The 19,706-nt window shown below is 41.5% G+C and overlaps 1 protein-coding gene across 6 annotated transcripts in view; it reads right to left on the bottom strand.

Annotated features, from left to right (window-relative positions):
* Positions 1 to 19,706, bottom strand: part of TGM6 (transglutaminase 6) — a 138,967-nt gene that overhangs the window by 108,548 nt on the left and 10,713 nt on the right. For all 6 annotated transcript variants that reach the window (XM_049869299.1, XM_049869300.1, XM_049869295.1 and 3 more), the window contains exons 2-4: positions 7,112 to 7,377; positions 6,875 to 6,933; positions 4,431 to 4,557 (exon numbers count right to left, since the gene is read on the bottom strand). In XM_049869299.1, the coding sequence (XP_049725256.1) occupies positions 4,431 to 4,557; positions 6,875 to 6,933; positions 7,112 to 7,154 (229 nt within the window). In that variant the 5' untranslated portion in view covers positions 7,155 to 7,377. The remainder of the gene's footprint in view (positions 1 to 4,430; positions 4,558 to 6,874; positions 6,934 to 7,111; positions 7,378 to 19,706) is intronic.

Below are 19,706 nucleotides of genomic sequence, written 5' to 3'. Positions count from 1 at the left end.
TTAAAATGTCCACTTTTACCATATATTAAAACTACATATGTACTTGTGTTGATTTCCTGACTTCTTTTTCAATTTCACTGGTGTATCTGTCTATTCATACCAGTACCACACTGTTTTAATTTTAAAGGTTGAGTCGGAATCAACTCGACGGCACTGGGTTTTTTTTTTTTAATCTGTCTATTCACATCAGTACCACACTGTTTTAATTTTAAAGGTTTCATAGCATGTTTTAATGTCTGCTAAGGCTAGTACTCTGTTTTAGCCTTTTCTTTCCAGTTTTCTCGTGGATATTCTTTTCTATGTGAACTTTTACGGCACTGGGGTTGGTTGGGTATGTGAACTTTATAAAAGAGCTTGTTCCTGTGTTTTTAAAACTAGAATTGTGTTAAATTTCTAAATTGACTCAGGGATAACTGATAACCTGATTCTAATTTATAAAAATATTTTTTTGTGAAAAATTAAATTTTAACACAGATTTGGTATCAGATGCTACCAAGCTATCATCATTAATCTCACTGGATGTGACAGTGGTATGGTGGTTATGTGAGAATCCATCTTTAATTTTTAGAGAAACATAATATGTTTAGGGTCAAAACAACATAGTAGGGATTAGCTTTGAAATTATTCAGTAGAAAAGAAAAAAAGGAAGGATGAATCAAGTAGGTAATATGCTTATAACTGCTAAACCCCAAAAAACAAACCTGTTGCTGCTGAGTCAATTCTGAAGCATAGTGACCCTATAGGACAGAGTAGAACTGCCCTAAAGGGTTTCCAAGGAGCAGCTGGTAAACGTGAACTGCCACTTTTGGTTAGCCACTGAGCTTTTAACCACTGCGCCACCAGGGTTCCTATAACTGTTAAGTCTACCTTAAAACCCACTGCCGTTGAGTAGATTCCGACTCACATAGCGACTCTATAGGACAGAGAAGGACAGTCCCATAAAGTTTCCAAGGCTGCAAATCTTTACACAAGCAGATTGCCACATATATCTTTCTTCCATGGAACGGCTGGTGGGTTTGAAAGGCCAACCTTTTGGTTATCAGCCGAGAGCTTAAACACTGTGCCACCAGGGCTCCTATGCCTACCTTGACTCCCATGAAAACAAAAAAACAACCAGGTGCCATCAAGTTCATTCTGACTCATGGCAACACCAAGTGCGTCAGAGTAGAACTGTGCTCCGTAGTTTTTAACGGCTTATTCTTCAGAAATAGTTTGCCAGGCCTTTTTTCTGACACACCTCTGGGTGGACTCAAACCTCCAACCTTATGAAGCTTCCCCTCTTGTGGTAAACTGTGTTACGGTCAAAATATTTGCTGGCCCTTCCCACTGAGCCCATCGCTGCAGATGAATTATCTTTCCCACCACAATGACATTGTTGTTGTTAGATGCCGTTGAGTCAGTTCCGACTCATAGCAACCCTATGTACTACAGAACCAAACACCGCATGGTCCTGTGCCATCCTCACAATGACCTTCGACATGGCTATGTGATTAGCTTTGGTTAACGAAGGTTAGTGAGGTTTAGTTCCACTTTCAAACAAGCTTTAACAGCCACAGTGTGCTTCCATCATTGCTCTTTTTGACCCTCTGCTTGAGACTCCGATAACCCAGACAGAGGCTGCTCCTTTTGCCTGGATCCCAAAACCAGTAAGCTGAGTCGAACCTGAACTGTAGCCACAAAGCAATGTAAGTGATCAATGATCATTCACTGTTATAAGCCATTAAATTATTGGGGTTGTGTGTTATCAAATTACCAAGCCTAAATTGACTTAAGTATCTTTTCTATGAAGTCTTTAAAGATTATTGCAGGGAGAATTAGCCTAATTATTTTTAACAGAGCACTTGAAAAAAAGACATCATAACATAAATATCTGGAGAAATAGAGAAAGAGAGACTGGTTTAGGAAGAAAAACAGCAGTATGATCTCAAATTCTGATAAGTTTGAGAAACTTGATGTTTTGTAGGCAAGTAGAAATACAGGTGATACAGTGACAGAGAGAAAATGGGTTCATTATAATACGTAATGGTCAAAATCATTAAAGATCACAGGTTGTTTAAGGATGTGAATATAGACACAGAGAAAGAACATATGACACTAAGTTCTACGGGCCACAATAGTCTGAAGGAATGCAAAAGAAATAAGAGAAAAATCCAAAAGAGAGACATAATACATGAGAGAACTCAGAATACTGTGGTGTTGAACAAGACAAAGGAAAACATTTCAAGAAATGCAACTGGATCCAGGGATCCAGGCTTTCAGTAACAAGATTAATTTGAACCAGGTAATTTTAGTATTTTCTTCTGGACCAGTAAAACGTATTAACATAGAAAAAGAATACTATGACCAGAAAAAAATAAAAATAAAAACCAAACCTAACTAGATTGACTAGCAATAGCCAAATCAAGAAAGAGCCCTGATGGTGCAGTGGTTAAGCACTCAGCTGCTAACCAAAAGGTCAGTGGTTCAAACCCAGAAGCATCTCCTTGGCAGGAAAATGTGGCAGTCTGCTTCCGTAAAGATTATAGCCTTGGAAACCCTCTGGGGCTGTTCTGTTCTGTCCTATAGGGTTGCCATGAGTCAGAATCAACTTGTGGGCAATGGATTTGGCCAAATCAAAACACATAAAACTAGATTCAAATGAAGAAACCTATACAGGCAGTCCCTGACTTATGACAGGGTTCCGCTCTGACGACTTCGTTTTAAGTTGTTTCTGATGTAAAGTTGAATACCTCACTTTTTTTAAAGTTTTCATTATTATTTCGTTCTTTGATCACTATCTAAGTCTGACCTTTGTCTTTGGAGGTTGGCATAAGAATAATAACATCAACAAATTACAGGTTTAGTTTTCCTTTTCTAACGTGGCTACTAGGAAATTTTAAATTACCTACGTGGCTCCCATTATATTTCCAGTGGCCAGTGCTAATCTAGACCAAGACTTGCAAAAACAAAGGCCCAGAGGTCAAATCCAGGCCTCTGTTTATTTTTGCACAGTATGCAATCTAAGACTATTTTTTACACTTTTAAATGTTTAGGGAAAAAAGTCAAAAGAATATTTCATAATATGTGAAAAGTATATAAAATTCAAATTTCAGTGTCCGTAACTAAAGTTTGACTGCGACACAGCCACGCCCGCTTGTGTAGGTGGGAGTGATGACTGCTTTTTCACTACAACAGCAGAATTAAGAGTTGTGACAGAAGCTATGGAGCTGTAAACCTCACTAGTTACCCTCTGGCCCTTTACAGAAAAAAGTGGCCCACCCCGATCTAGAATAATGTTGCAATTGATAATATCTATCAACCCAGATTTAAGAATCATTGTAAATATTTTAATAAATGTAGAAAGAAAAAAATGTGGTTTATGAAATCCAAAAGCCGTAAAAAATCTGGCATTTAATTTTAACTTCTGTTATAGAAGACATCTCTTACGACTCTCCCCTTGGCAAGCTCTGCCCCAACTTCACTGGCCTCCTTACAGTTCCTCACACTTGGCAGGCACATCTCTTCCTTCAGGCCTTAGCACCAACGACAACTCTCTCCATGCGAAATGCTCTTATCCTGGGTACCTAGAGATCTAACTCCCTCACCTTTATGTCTTTGGTCAAACAGTACCTCCTCGCTAATTTCAAATACCCAATTTCAAAATTCGGCCAGCCACCCTGTCACACCCAAGACCCCTTTCTCCCATTTTATTTTATTACTACTTTTTCACTTTATAACACTAGTCACTTTTTAACACCCAATTTTTAATATCTCTGTGTATAAAGTTCACTGTTTGTTGTCTGTTTGCTTATACTCAAAGGTAAGCCCAGTGAGGGCTGTGATTTCTAACTATTACATTTACTAACGTGTTCTGAGTATCTAGACATTATCTGGCACATAGTGAAAACACACAAAAACGAAGCCTATTGCCGTCAAGTTGATTCCAATTTGTGGCCATCCCATGTGTAACAGAGGAGAGTTGTTCCACGGGGCTTACCTTTTGTTTTTGTTATTTATTTGGTCTATAGGGTCTTCTGGGCTGTAACCCTTACGGAAGCAGATCATCAGGCCTTCCTTCTCCAGTGCCGTTGGAAGGGCTCGAACAACCAGCCTCCAGATTAATAGTCGGGCACAAACTGTTTGCGCCACCCAAGAACCTTTGGCACATAGAACACCAAAAAAGTACTTGTTGCCATCGAGTCGATTCCAACTCATAGTAACCTCCTAGGACAAGTAGAATCGCCCCATAGGGTTTTCAAGGCTGTAAATCTATACAGAAGCAGACTGCCGCATCTTTCTCCAGTGGAGCGACTGGTGGGTTCAAACAGCCAATCTTTCAGTTAGTAGCTGAGTGCTTAACCACTATGCCACCAGGGCTGCTTTGGTATATAGTAGGTGGCCAATATATATCTACTGAATTAATGAAGGAAATGAATATAGCACATCCTCACCCAATGAGAGCAGATTCCTGTAAATCTCCGCCATCACCTCTTTGTACAGGTTCTTCTGCTCAGAGCTCAGTCCCTTCCATTCTGCCTCTGTGAAGACCACGGTGACGTCCTCAAATGTAACCGGTTCCTAGAATAAGCAATAAATCAAGGCACAGCAAATCACCATCAGTTTGGCCTTAAAATACTCTGGATCTGAAGTTCACTTAATTCTTTTCAGAGAACACGGCCCTCCATATCAAGTTCTTCTGGAAGCAACTGTACACCTGGCTTTGTGATAAAACCCGTAGGGAGCGCGAGTGCTGCATAAAGCAGATCCTGGCCCTCACGCACCTACGACTTCATCGAAGAAACAATTCGTGAATCAATTTGAAAACATTACGTATTATTAAGAAGGTGACTTTGAGAATTTACAATGAAATAATTCAAAGACGGGACAGTACAGGAGGGCTAGAAAAGAATAAAAGGCATCATGGAGGTGAGGCTTGTGGTAGACATTAAGGGATGGTGAAGATTTAAAGAAGATGGAAGGAAACTTCAACCATAGAGAAAAGTGGGAGGGAAAACATGGGGTCTGGAATGAGCATTTCTGAAGAGTTCAGGTCACGAAATGGGATCTGTAAATTCACTATCTTTGCTTACGCATTTTAATAAGCTTTTCTAATGAAGTCCTTAACACTTTACTCATCATGCAGAGTGGCACCTCATCTATTCAAAACGGTTGGCAAGACAATGGCAATTATATTCCAGAAAAAAAATCATTTACAGATAACTTAATCTTTAAAAACAAAAAGACACTTTAACCTGCTGCTGTTGAGACAATTCCGACTCATAGCAGCTCTATGGGACGGAGTAGAATTGCTCCATAGGGTTTCCAAGGCTGTAATCTTTACAGAGGCAGACTCCTGTACCTTCTTCTCACTGAGTGGCTTGAGGGTTCGAACCACTGACGTTTCATTTAGTAGCCAGGTGCTTAATCACCGCATCACCAGGGCTCCTACACTTTACTGAGGTACAATTTAAAATTCATTTGCTTTATAATTCACCTACTTTACGGGAATTCCTCACTTTGTACAGTTCCAATATGCACAAATTTCAGTTACCACGGTTTAGTTAAACAACCCCAGTCCCCCGACAAAAGGGTTCAAACTTCAGTTCCCATGTGATACATTAACTGTGAATAATTGCATAAAGTACAGACTTTGCTGCTAGCTCTTCAGTTCACAGATCATTACATAAATATAGATGCACACCAAGATCAGTAATGAATCACATGACTTCTTTCAGTTCAGCTGACCTAAGGGGAGGGAGGAGAGCTGATCCAATCAATTTGACCATCTAATGAAGTCAACAAAAGCTCTGGACACACAAGCTCCATGAGCTTCCTGGCTGGTGGAAGACATCAATGCACGTGGGGTGGTGGCACATCCCTTTTTGGGACATGGAAGCTCTGCTCTGGGAACCTTCCCAGACCTTGCCCTATGCATCCCTTTATTTACATCCTTTTTGTTTGTTTGTTTGTTATAATAAAGCTCTAATCATAAATATAGCACTTTTTGTAAGTTCTGTGAGTTGTTCTAGCAAATTATCAAACCCAAAGGAGTAGTGGGAGATAGCAGGTCAGAAATGAGGGATCACGGCAGGGGCTCCCAAGCTTGTGACTGGCATCCCAAAGGGATAAGAGAAACCCCAAATTTGTACCCAGCAGCTCAGCACTGAGGTTGTCATGTGGACTCTCAAACTTGTGGCTAAAATCTGCCTATTCAGCAGTCTGAAGAACAGGGTCCTTTTCACTTGTGAGATGTGATCTAGCTCCTGGTGACTAAGGGTCAGAGAAAGAAGTGCTGTGTGGGCAGATGGTGATAGAACTGAGAAGGGAAAGTGGGTATTTTGATATTTTATATTTGAGATTTACCAACACAATATCATATTTCTATAAATAAGACTGTTATCTGCCGCTGAGTCAATTCCGACTCGTGGTGACCTCATGTGTGCATTAGATATGATTGTTGAAGCTACATGATGGTACCTGATAATCTATTTTTACTATGCTCACTATTTCTTTATGTCTAAGAAGTTCAATGACAAAAAGGAAAAAGATGCCCAGTGTACAAGGTATCATTAGATAGTATGTTACGTGGATGTGTAGTGAAATTTAATAGTACATTTGAAAATTTTAATAATGCCAGTTTTTCAAAAATATTCCTTATGTCTTAGAATTTCCTGGATTCTTAATATTAATCTTGGGTATATTTTCCAACAAGAAAAATAAAATGCAAAAATGTAGAAACCATTCTAATATACCTAACGTGGTACCTGACATGAAGGCATAAATGCCTAAACGTTGATTGCCTTCTCCCTTCAAGACAGAATATTTGCCTGTTCTACGGGTTTTGTTTATGGGAAATAAGCCAAGGTTTCAGTAAAACAAGGTAATTCCAACTCACCAGTATTTTGGGCTTCCTCTTCTTTTTTGGGGGCCAGTCAATATCCTTAGAAGACAAACCTAAGGGAAGACAGAAAAGCTGTGAGAAAGTGGATCTCTCATAATGCTCCCAGAGTAGCTCTTCTGAGCCACGGGATGGAAGGAAGTAGCCACTTTACTCAGCTGTGGCCACTGAAGCATTCTCACCTGCACCTGGAGCCTTGGTACCCCTCTTCACCAGACCCTCAACAATGCTCACCTTTTGCCTTATGTGCTTGAGTCAATTTCTTCATGGTCTCCATATCTCCCTTGTTCTCTGAAGCCAAAATCTTCTCCCAGTTCTGCTCTCCCCGGGCAGAAGGATCAAGCAACGTAACGGCCCCAGAGTCAGTGCAGTGACTGGCTTGAAATTCTGCCACAGGGCCAGTTGGAAGTTATTTCATCTCAAGGTAGATTTCTGCTGCCTGGGCTGGCTTCTTCAAACCTCAGTTATAAACGCCCCTCTTGTCTCCATGGATCCAGGACCTGTGGAATGGAGAAGCTACTTGATGCTGCTGGGTCCTTTCCTGTGTGCTCTAAATCCATGCCTCTTCAGCAGGTATCCTATCCTCTCACACCCTCCCCATTCACCATCACAGAGTCTCAGTCTTCTCAGGTTCTCTGGATTTTTCTACATTTATTCATTTCTGGCCTATAACCCTCAAATCTGTTCCCTGACACTCTCCCTTACCTGTCAAAATTTACTGCACCCTTCTTGTCCCCACATCTCAGATTCAAGCTTCATGCCCCAGTTCGGTTTCTGCTACATGAGTCAGTGAAGACAGAATACAGCCTAACACTCTTGGAGAAAGACCTTCCAATGTCTCCCTCCAGACCAAACAGGGCATGCAGCAGTCAGCTTCAGACTCCCTCAGCCCGAGGTTCCTGCTGTGTTTAATTCTCTATGTACCTGTAACCTGGAGAGGTTTGGGGTCTGAACCAAGTCCCTTCAGGTCTCACAATGACTTCTGCTAAGGTAACACCCCACCTTCTACTTCTGTGTGTGTATGCCACATGAACCTATCAAAGACCTCTACTCATGTGATCCAGCCGAGTGAGGTAGTGTTAGGAACAATGCCACCTTTAGAAGCTCCTCTGACACCCTGGCCAGGATCTCAGACCACATGACTACAGTCCTACTGCTGACTTGTTCCTGTTATCTGCCACTGAGTCAATTCCAACTCATGGTGACCTCATGTGTGCAGAGTAGCACTGCTCTGTAAATTTTTCAAGGCTGTGACCTTTTGGAAAGTTTGCAAGGCCTATCTTCCAAGGCACCTCTGGGTGGATTCAAACTTCCAGTACTAGTTCTTAGCTAGTGGTCAAGATCTTAATCGTATGCGCTACCCAGGGACGCCTTACTGCTGCCTAGTACCCCTTTAAGGCTAGCTGGGGTTCCCTAAGACATATTCCTGACTCATCCCCCCAACACTGTAAGCAGAGCTGCTCACTCCCTCTTCAATCCGACCTAGGTATGTCACCTTAATCAAACTATACTGCAATTTTTCTACTTCAATGATGATTTTTACTAAAATGTGAGCTTCTTGCAAGAAGAAATGCACCTTGCTCATTTTGCTAATCCTAGTGATTAGGATACAATAGGGCTTTGTGGCAGATTTTTTCATTTTCCCCTACTATCTGTTTCTCAATCAATGAGTTATATTTCCTTGCCCCTGACATCAAGCTTGACTGTGACTTGCCTTGAGCAATGCATGTGAGTGGAAGTGACAGTGTGATTTCTAAGCATTGCATGATTCCACCCTCTCTCTTGCTCTTGTTCCTCTGCCAGGAGAGCAACAAGTTCCCAAAACAGATGGGGTTCTCCTTCAGCCTTGGTTCTGATGTAAGTCATGGTGTAGAACCAAAACCAACCTATGAAGCATGAAGAATGTGGTTGGGTTTAAGGTTAGATGGCTGTGAGTTTTTGAGATCATGTGTTACTGCAGCACAACTTAATCTAAGGGGATAAACACAGCTCACCTCCTCCTAACAGTACTAGTATCAGTAGCTAACATTAACAAAGCAGGTACTGTACTGAACAGTTCATTAATCTTCACAACAGAGCCAAGATGTAGACACTGCTATTATTTCCATCTCACAGAGAAAACTGAGGCATTAAGAAGTTGGTTTATTTGTCCCTAAGATCCTATAGCTATCAAGTGTTGGTGTCAAGACTAGAATGTAAGAATCTCATCCCAAAGCCCCTTTTCTTCACCAATGCCTAAAGTAACGTCCGCTGAAAAAATGACTACGTGAAAAAGCACAGTTACCAGATGTCCATAGGAGATCAAAACTCACCCTGAAGAAGCCAAGGCCCTCAGAGTGAAGTGGAGGAAAAGGTTTGTATTGTTTAGGATAGACTGTGTTATTCTGTAGTAAGAAACAACCTCTCAAATCCTCAGTGACTTAAAGTATTAAAGTAATAAAGGTTTGTGTCTCACTCAGGATCCACGTCCATCCTGCGTCAACTGTAATTGTGCTCAATGTCATCTTCACTCCAGGGCTCAGGCCAACAGTGCAGCCTCTACTTGGAACATGGCCAGTGGGAATGGCAGAGGAATGGAGTAGAAGGAGGAAATGAAAAATAAAGAACCATACGCAGTAAACAAGTAATATAAATGAGTAATTTTATGAATAAAAATCAGCACAAATCTGGTTCCTATGAGGCTGAGGTGAAATATATCCCAGATGTCCAAATTCTCCAAGCTGCTGTGCCAGTCCATCATCTCTGACACCAGCCACTCCCCCTCCCCTCAGCACTCTTCTTTTCCCCATTAGGTTCAGTAATTAGCTGCGGCATCTCACAGAACACACAAACTGTACTTATAGTTAAGTGGTTTATTGGGATACAACTCAGAATAGCATGCAACTTAAAACTAACAGGATACAACTCAGAATGCAGTTGGCCACGCAGGACAGCTTTCCTGCAGGATAATTCTGAAAGCAAAAATGGCCCCTACTGCTGTAGTTCTCCATTAGCATCTCAGAAAATTGTGCTGTCAGAGCCTCTCTGCCATCAGGTCATCTCTGCTGCTAACTGGCCCACCTCACAGCAGTGTAGCAGCTTGCTTAGCTCTCTTATCTGCTCTCTGTCACTAACTGGCCCAGCTCATAGCCAGTGTAGCACCTTCAGGACCATGCAGCTTCCATGTCACTCTGCTTCACAGCCAGCTTAGCTTTTACCCAGTAACTATCTTTCTCTACCAGGGGCCCTCAAAATCTTCCGCTTTTCAGGCACTTATGTATCCCAACCCTCATTAGTTACAAGGCAGGACCTCCCTCACCAGACCAGAGTTCAACCAATCCTAAATTACCCATGAGATGTCAGTCAACTCAGGTCTTATTAATTACCAGCCCAGGCCAGACAAAAGTATCAAACCAACAAGCTTTTACAGCTTATCCAGGAAATGTCAATCAACACGGAGAATACCCTGGGCAAAAGTAACAAACCCCATGGGGTAGAAAATTAGCTAGGAGCCCATTTCCACCAAGTTGCTTCTCCAAAGAACTAGGTAAGGCAGGGATAACAACTCCTCAGGGATTAGGGGGAAATCTCCCAAGCTGTTTTTCCAAAGAACAAAGTCAAAAAGCCACAAAAAGGAACTCATTTCGCCACAGAGAGAGAAAAGATTAATAAGTCTCAGGACTAAAGAGGTAACATGTCTACAGATAAAAATTCTAAAATTGTATGAGCTAAACGTTGTAAAAAGGAATTTAAAATATCTGGAAGAAATGGGTAATTTCCTAGAAGAATACAAATTTTCTAAAATAGGCTCAATAAAAGGGAAAGGAAAAAAATAAATTATTAACCGAAGAAGAAAATGAAAAGGCAGTCAAAGATCCACTTTCCAAAAGACGTCAGCTTCAGACAATTTTATTGGCCACTTTTAGCAAAATTTTTGGCAATAGGTAATTCCTGTATTAAATATTAAGTGCGCCAAAGCATAAAAAAAACAACTTCCTAACTCATCAAGGGCACCAAAAGCAAACAAATAGCATTATAGAAAATGAGAAGTCAATGCCATTTATAAACATGATGCAAAAGTCCTAAATAAAATGCTAGCAAAGTGAACGCAGCTGTACCTTAAACATAACAATACATCGTGACCAAGTATATTTTATTCCAAAACTGACAGGACAGTTTAACATCAGAAAATCTACTACGAGAGGAGGAACCTCTGACTCATAACGACCCTACAGGACAGAGAAGAACTGCCCCACAGGGTTTCCAAGGAGTGGCTGGTGGATTCAAACTGCTGACCTTTTGGTTAGCGGCTGAATGCTTAACCACTTCGTCATCAGGGCTCCATTGTTCTTCTAGTAAACTGATATTTTAGAAAACTTTTATCTGAGAAAACCTTCTTAAACTATGATCCAATTATTAATATTTCACCCTATTTGCTTCATTGCATTTCTATCTATTTATAGAGGTGGGTATATGGACATTCAGTATAACTATCTTTCAATTTTCTGTATGCATATGCTATAGAGTAACAACCTGTACTCTGTTTGAAATAAAATCAAGAGATTTATTGAAAGAGACAGATTGAGCTGGGAAAAGACTGAGTTCCACAGAGTGAAAGCCAGGACTTCAAAATGGCGAAGCTGTGGGGATATTCTTAAAAAAAAAAATTTTTTTTTTTTCTTAGAGGGGGAGTAAAAAGAACTTGAAGTACACTACTTGGCTGGTAATTCCAAACTTAGATCATCGCAAAGGTGGGACTTTCTGAGGCGGGGCTCAAAAAGCAGGACTTGCTGAAACGGGTGCTAATAAGGTGGAACTTCCTGAAACAGGTTCTCGTAAGGTGGGACTTCTTTAAAGTACATATGTGTCTTTCTTAGATTGGTTACAGTATGGTAATTGGGAGGGTATGTGACAAGGGGAGTCACCGGGTAGTTATGTCATAATTACCAGACATGTCTTCCTTAGAAACAGTCTGCTTGAGCAGAACTTTTCCTGTGAGTATTTGTGTGGGAGATTTAGATAAGAGGAGGCACCAAGGTTTCCTCTCACAGACATTGTTTTTATATTCTTAACTTAATCACAGAGTAAAAACATTTTCTTCGCTGCATGATTAAGTCTGCACAGAAGACGGCTGTTGCTAGGGTAAGGGCAGAACTAACAAGAAAGAGTAGATCCTAGACCTCCAGCCAGCTACTAGATTTTACCAGGAACCTCAATTTTAAGTTCCCTTACACACTTGAAGAGTGCCATAAGAAAATGTTGGAAGAAAATGGAATTCAAAGAGATTTAATTATTTATAAAATGTCTAAAAGACCAACTTTTATCTGTTTATTGCTACTTCTAAATAAACCAACTGTCTTATTTTCATTCAAATGTAAAAAAATATACCTCTTACTACATTATAAAAGGCTTAAGGGATGAAACACTCTCCGTGGCTATAAAGTATAATATGAAATCTGCAGAATACACTGTAAACACCATTTTGTGTCATAAAATTCTATATCTCAACATTCCATGGACATGATCTTCTATTAATTCCATTTAATTATAACAATCTCAAAGAGGGCAAATGATATAATTTACATAGCACATCTAGATAAATCTCACTTTCCCCTTTATTTGCCAAACCCATTGTGACAAATCTATTTCCTTATAAAAATCAAATATTTTCAGTACACAATCTTCTGTAAGCCGCTATGGAATTACAGAAAAGTTATCCTGTAACACAGGGACATTCTCCAAATTCATGGTCAGCATTTTTTTCTCAAGAGGTCTCCAGCTATTAGATCATTTATTTGGTCCCAATATCATTAATATAGATGTCTTGAAGTACGTTGTCCCTGAATCAGTCAGGTAAAAGATGGCAACTCACTGGGTAATTAACGAGAGTTTAGTAAAGGGACTACTTACAAAGGTGTGTGCAGGATTAGGGAAACTAGGAAGGAATGCTGACGTACTTTGGGTGCTTAGTCTTGACCAACTGTCCTGGATTAAATTGCGTCCCCCCAAAATATGTGTCAACTTGGCTAGGCCATGACTCACAGTATTGTATGGTTGTCCTGCATTCTGTGATCTGATATAATTTTCTTGCTGCAAATCCTGATCTCTGCCTGCAGTTAATGAGACAAGATTGGGTTATGTTAAAGATGATTAGGGTGGGATGCAACACCGTTACTCAGGTCACAGACCAGAGTAAGGGGAGTTCTCCTGGAATGTGACTTGCATGACGTTTTATCTTACAAAAGATTAAAGGAGACAGAAGCTAGCAGAGAGAGAGGGACCTCACACCACCAAGAAAGAGGCGCCAGGAGCAGAGAGCATCTTTTGGACCTAGGGTCCCTGCACTGAGAAGCTCCTAGACTGGAGGAAGATTGATGACAAGGGACTTCCCCCAGAACCGACAGAGCAGAAAGCCTTTTCCGGGAGCTAGCACCCTGAATTCAGACTTCTAGCCTCCTAGACTGTGAGAGAATAAACTTCTGTTTGTTTACGCCAATCGCCTGTGGTATTTCTTACAGCAGTAGTAGAAAACTAAGACACCTACCCTAGGTCTAAATGTGGTGGGGCAATTAGTAGAATCAGGAGACAGACCTATGTAGAGAAGGTTGCATTACAGGTGTGACCTTCAGCAGAGGTACATAATTAACAGAGATGATCCAGTACAGAGGCAGTCAGGGGAATAAATATATAAAAACAGAAGAGGAATCTTGGTAAAGTTAGAAAAGCTATCTGAACTAAATCTCCTCCTAAAGCTAATGAGTAATTCTTACGGATTGAATTATGTCCTCTACTCAAAACCCCTATACCCATGGATGTAATCTAATGTAATTACCTCACACGTCATGTCATGTAATACAATCACCTTCCAAACATTCTAATGTAATGGAATCAGTCAGTTGAGGTCACCCCATAATAGAGTGAGTCCTAAACCTAAGCACTTCTGAGTTATTTTAAAAAAGTAGAATAAACCCAGATACACACATCATGGTAGTATGTCATGTGAGGACTACCTAAAAGGGAGGAATCCACACTATTAATTACTGAGTTTGGACAGAGAGGTAGGCAATAAGAAATGGCCCTTTTAGTTTTTAATGCCTTGAATTATGTCCCCCCCAAAATATGTGTTAACTTGGTTAGGCCATGTATAGTTGTCCTCCATTTTGTGACTTTCCTATGCATTATAATTCATAATCTCCACCCGTGGTTAAAAGGATTAGGGTGGGATGTAACACTTGCTCAGGTCACATCCTTGACCCAATGTAAAGGCAGTTTCCTTGGGGTGTGGCCTGCACCACCTTCTATCTCTCAAGAGATAAAAAGGGAAGCAAACAGAGTTGGGGACCTCATACCACCAAGAAAGAAGCACCGGGAGCAGAGCTCGTCCTCTAGAGCTGGAGTTCCTGCGCAGAGAAGCTCCTAGTCCAGGGGAAGATGGACAAGAAAGACCTTCCTACAGAGCTGACACAGAGAGAAAGCCTTCCCCTGGAGCTGATGCCCTGAATTTGGATTTCTAGCCAACTAGACTGTGAGAAAATAAATTTCACTCTGCTAAAGCCATTCACTTGGGGTATTTCTGTTATAGCAGCACTAGATGATTAAGACGGTAGGTGAGTGGCATAATCATTTTTACCTCAGAGGGACAACTCAAGGCAGGGTGAAGGGTAAAATGTGTAAGAGATGAAGCTAGGTAGCACAGGAGTACAGATGAACGGAGGGGAAGAAGAAGGGGGCATATCTCTCAAGGCAGAATTGAGAGGACTCAACAGCTAACCATAAAAAAAAAAAAAAAACCATAGATGTGAAAATGAAAAGAACAAAGAGGCAAGGAGGACTCAGTGTTTCGGTCTGTGACAAGGTGTGGAAATTGCTGCTATTAACAGAGATCAGCAACAGATAAAGAGAAAAGGGAGAGGCAGAATTCACCTTGCTGAATTCCAGATGCTCCTACCCCTCATGCTTTTTACTGAAAAAGCGTAGGGATTGACCTGTAAAATGACACTTTTCACACAAATAGAAAAAATTCAAAATAAAATGGGTATTAAGGCATTACCGTTAATTTTGTTGACTGCAATTGCACTTACATTTTCAGAAAACAACCCTTATCTGTTGGAAATGCATACCATAGTATTGTTGTGGTTAAGGTTGTGCGTCAACTTGGCTGGGCCATGATTCTCAGTGTTTGGCAGTTATGATGTAGTTCGGCAGTTATGTAATGATATAATCACCTCCATGAAGAGATCGGAAACAATGTAATCTCCTCTGTGATGAGATTTGCTATAAGAAGTCAATCAGCTGAATGAGAGTTTCCTTGGAGGTGTAGCCTGCATCCAATACATACGGACTTTTTAAAAAGCTTGCTGGCTTTTGCTCTGCTCTGGATCCTGCATTCGGCTCATCATCATCTGAATTCCAGTTCTTGGGACTTGAGCCAGCAACCTGCCACCTTACCTGTGGATCTTGGGTTAGTTAGTACCTACAGCTACATTGAGTCAGGAGAAGCAGATAGCCTGACACCTGACCAACAGATCTGGGACTTTCCAGCCTCTACAACCACGTGAACCACTCCCTTGATATAAATCTCTCTATGTGTATGTTTATGTGTGTGTATGTATGTATGTACACACACACACACTTCACTGGTTTTGGTACCGAAACCGGTTCTAGAGAAACAAAATCATAAGGATGACTTTTCTGATTGGTTCTCAAGTCTGGTTAGTCTTAAAGGTGTTGACTCTGCTTCCAGTGGTAAAAAAGACACTACTAATCCATGCCATGAGGTAGCAATAGAAATACGAAAACTATCACTACCAACAGAACAAGTATTGATAAGAGGTGAGGCTCTGAGTGATCAGGTTTGATACTTTTCTACAAATTTGTCAGAATGAGAAGTATAAGAAAGTTGGTTCATAAGTCCTACTTTTGCTAGACAAAGTGGTGAAAAGAGATGTGCTCAGAGCCTCAAAGTCAAAGCTCAAGTGGCACATAAGTGAATTCAAAGTTGCCACCTGTGCCCTGAAAAAAAAAAAGCCTTAATTCTTGTAGTGACAGAGCTGATATTGCCGAAAACCAAACTCAGAGTCTTATTTAAAGAGTGGCTGAATTACAATGCCAATTGAATTCTCAACCTCAAATCATGTCTGAAATTAAAAGTGAGGGCACTGACTGGAAAGAAATGGGGTCCTGAAAGTTAGAATGGAAACATACAAACAGGTAATCTGGAAGTTGGGTATATTGGGGGCCCCTCAATTCCATTAAATTGTTCCTGCCAACAAAACCACTAGCCCTTAGATCCCCATTTGATGAAATTAACCTGGCTATGTCTGAAGAGCCTTTGTGTGAAATATCACCTGGGGTGGCAACTGAGTCATCACCCTGGGCATCAGCTGAGACAGATGCCTTAAAAGACACTGCTGCATGTTCTCAAAACTAATCCCTAACACCCATTTTTGCTTCTAGACCTATAACTAGACATAAATCTCAGAGAGCTCAAAAGGGTGAAGTACGAAGTATGATCCAAAAAGAGGTATATTACACTCCAAAAGAACGGCTTGACCTTTCTAATATGAACAAACAGAAACATGGGGAATATGAGTGGGTGTGAGTTAATGGTGCAAGAAACATAAAGTTAGATCAGTCTGAGTTTACTGATATGGGCCCACTAAGCACAGATTCTTCATTCAATGTTTCAGTTTGAGAGGATAGGAAAGGATCTAATAGTTTATTTGGTTGGGTCACTGAAGCATGGATTACACGGTATACTACACTAAATCAAGTTGAAGTACCAGGCCTGCCTTGGGATACTGTAGAAGAAGGCATCCAAAGGCTTAGGGACATCAGCATGTTAGAGTGGATTTGTCAGGTCAGACCCACACATGGAGTGCCCAGAAGATACACCTTTTACCACAACAGCAGGAACAGATTTGTGAAGAAAGCACCAGCATCCTTGAAGACTGCTGTGATAGCTATTTTATGTAAGTCAGATTTGACAGTGGGAGCTGAAGTAAGACACCAGACTACAACGGGAATGACTGGATCCCGTGGTAGTAGGGGACAAGTGGTGGTAAACCAAAAACCACCAGACCCAGTGCCGTCAAGTCGATTCCAACTCATAGCGACCCTATAGGACAGAGTAGAACTGCCCCATAGAGTTTCCAAGGAGCGCCTGGCGGATTCGAACTGCTGACCCTTTGGTTAGCAGCCGTAGCACTTACCCACTACGCCACCAGGGTTTCCTGAAAAACTCAAACTTGTTGCCATTGAGTCGATTCCGACTCATAGTGACCCCACAGGGCATTGTAGAATTGCTCCCATAGGGTTTCCAAGGAGCAGCTGGTGGATTTGAACTGCTGGCCTTTTGGTTAGTAACCGTGCATTTAACCACTCTGCCAAGTGGTGGTACTCAATAAAAAAGGTGGATGTGATTACCATAATGGACAACTGAGTCAAAGATGTAATCGGAGTAATCTGATTTGTATGGATTTATGGTGTTGGTTACTTAGTCATGGTGTTCCCAGGAGTGAAATAAATGGGAAATCTACTAAATATTTACTTCATCTGTACAATCTGAAGAATTCTAGCTCAAGTGAAAGGCAGTGTAACTCAAATTGTCAAGATAGAGAGCCACAGCCCCTCAATCAATTCCCAGACTTGAGCGAGTTTAAAGGCACACAACCCCTTGAAAGAAGTGCAGGCAGGGTCCCCTAGAGGAAGGACCCCACTACACAGCCAAAACTTTGTACTTTTTCTCTCAGTCTTCCCCAAAGGGATCTATGGCTCTTTATGACAATGTTCATTGCGGACAGGGAAATAATCAGAGTTTTTGGGAATTACTGGATACTGGCTCTCAATTGACACCAATTCCAGGAGACCCAAAACGTCACTGTGGCCCACCAGTCAGAGTGGGGCATACGGCGGTCAGGTTATGGAGCCTTACTTCATGTTCATCTCAAGAGTGGGTACAGTGGGTCCCCGAACCCCATCCTGTACTTATTTCCCCAGTTGCAGAATATATAATCGCAATAAACATACTCAGCAACCGGGAGAACCCCGACACTGGATCCCTGACGAGTTAGAGCATTATGGTAGGAAAAGCCAAGTGGAAGCCATTAGAACTGTCTCTACTTACAAAAATAGTAAAACAAAAGCAATACTGCATTCTTGCAGAGATTATTGCCAACACCAAAGTCTTGAAGAACACAGGGGTAGTTATTCCCACCATATCCCATTTCGATTCACCTATTCGGCCTGTGCAAAGAAAGGACAGGTCCTGGGGAATGGCAGTGGATTATCAAAAACCTAACCAGGTGGTTACTCCAATTGCAGCTGCTGTTACAGATGTGGTTTCATTGCTTGAGCAAATTCATGTATCTCCTGGCACCTGGTGTGTAGCTATTGATCTGGCTAGCGGTTTTTTTCTCCATATCTGTTTCAAAGGACCACCAGAACCAGTTTGCCTTCAGCTGGTAAGGGCAGCAATACACCTTGACTATCCTACTTCATAGGTATTTCAACTCTCCAGCCCTACTGCCTATTTTAGTCTGCATGGGACATTGATTGCCTTTCCCTTCCACAAGACGTCATACTGGTCCATTACATTCATAACACTATGCTGATAGGAGCTAGTAAGGAAGAAGTGTCAATGACTCTGGACTTAATATTATTGGTAAAATATTTGCGAGCTAAACCAAAAACCAAACCTATTGCTGTCAATTCCAACTCACAGCGACCCTACAGGACCGAGTAGAACTGCCCTATAGGGTTCCCAAGAAGTGGCTGATGGATTTGAACTCTCAACTTTTTTGATTAGCAGCCAAGCTCTTAAACACTGCAGGATGTGCTAGAGGTGGGAAAATAATCTGAAAAAAATTCAGATGCCTTCCACCTCAGTGAAATTTCTAGTGGTCAAGTACTGTGGGTCATGTCAAGATAAAAAAAAAAAAAGATAGTTCTTCTAAAATGAAGGGTAAGTTATTGAATCTGGCCTCTTCTACAACTAAAAAAGCAGGCATGACACCTGATGGGCCTCTTTAGATTTTGGAGGCAACATATCCCTCATTTGAGTGCACTAAACCGGCCTAGTCATCAAGTGATTCACAAAGCTGCTAGTCTTGAGTGGGGCCCAGAACAAGGTAAGTCTTTGCAGCAGGTTCAGGCTGTTGTGCAAGCTGCTCTGCCACTTGGGCCATAGGATCCAGCTGATCCAACGGTGCTTGAAGTGTCAAGAGCAAATAGAGACGTTTAGAACCTTCTTCACGCCCGTATTAGTGCATCACAGTACAGACCCTTAGGATTTTGAACCAAAGCCCTGCCATCCACTGCAGATAACTACTCTCCTATTGAGAAACAGTTTTTGGCCTGTTACTGGGCCTTAGTAGAGACTGAACACTTAACCATGGGCCACCAAGTCAACATGCAGCCTGAGCTGTCCATCATGAACTGGGTGTTGCCTGATCCACAGAGGCATGAAGTTAGACATGCACGGCAGCACTCTATCATTAAATAGAAGTGGTATATATGAGATTGGAGCCAAGCAGGACCTGAGGGTACAAGTAAGTTGCATGAAGAAGTTGCCCAAATGCCCCAGGTCTCCACTCCTGTCACATTACCTTCCATCTCCCAGTCTGCACCTATGACCTCATGGGGAATCCTTATGATCAGCTTCATGCCTGCTTTGCAGACGTTTCTACACAATATGCAAGCACCACTTGAAAATGGACAGCAACAGCACTATAGGCCTTTTCTGAGACCTCCCTGAAGGACAGTGGTAAAGGGAAATCCTCCCAATGGGCAGAACTTTGAGCTGTGCATCTTGTTCACTATGCTGGGAAGGAGAAATGGCCAGATGTGCAAC

This window comes from Elephas maximus, chromosome 25 (genome assembly GCF_024166365.1).
Source record: "Elephas maximus indicus isolate mEleMax1 chromosome 25, mEleMax1 primary haplotype, whole genome shotgun sequence".
Taxonomy (NCBI): domain Eukaryota; kingdom Metazoa; phylum Chordata; class Mammalia; order Proboscidea; family Elephantidae; genus Elephas; species Elephas maximus.
The sequence above is the reverse complement of the archived record's forward strand: the minus strand, read 5'-3'. Positions and strand labels throughout refer to the sequence as shown.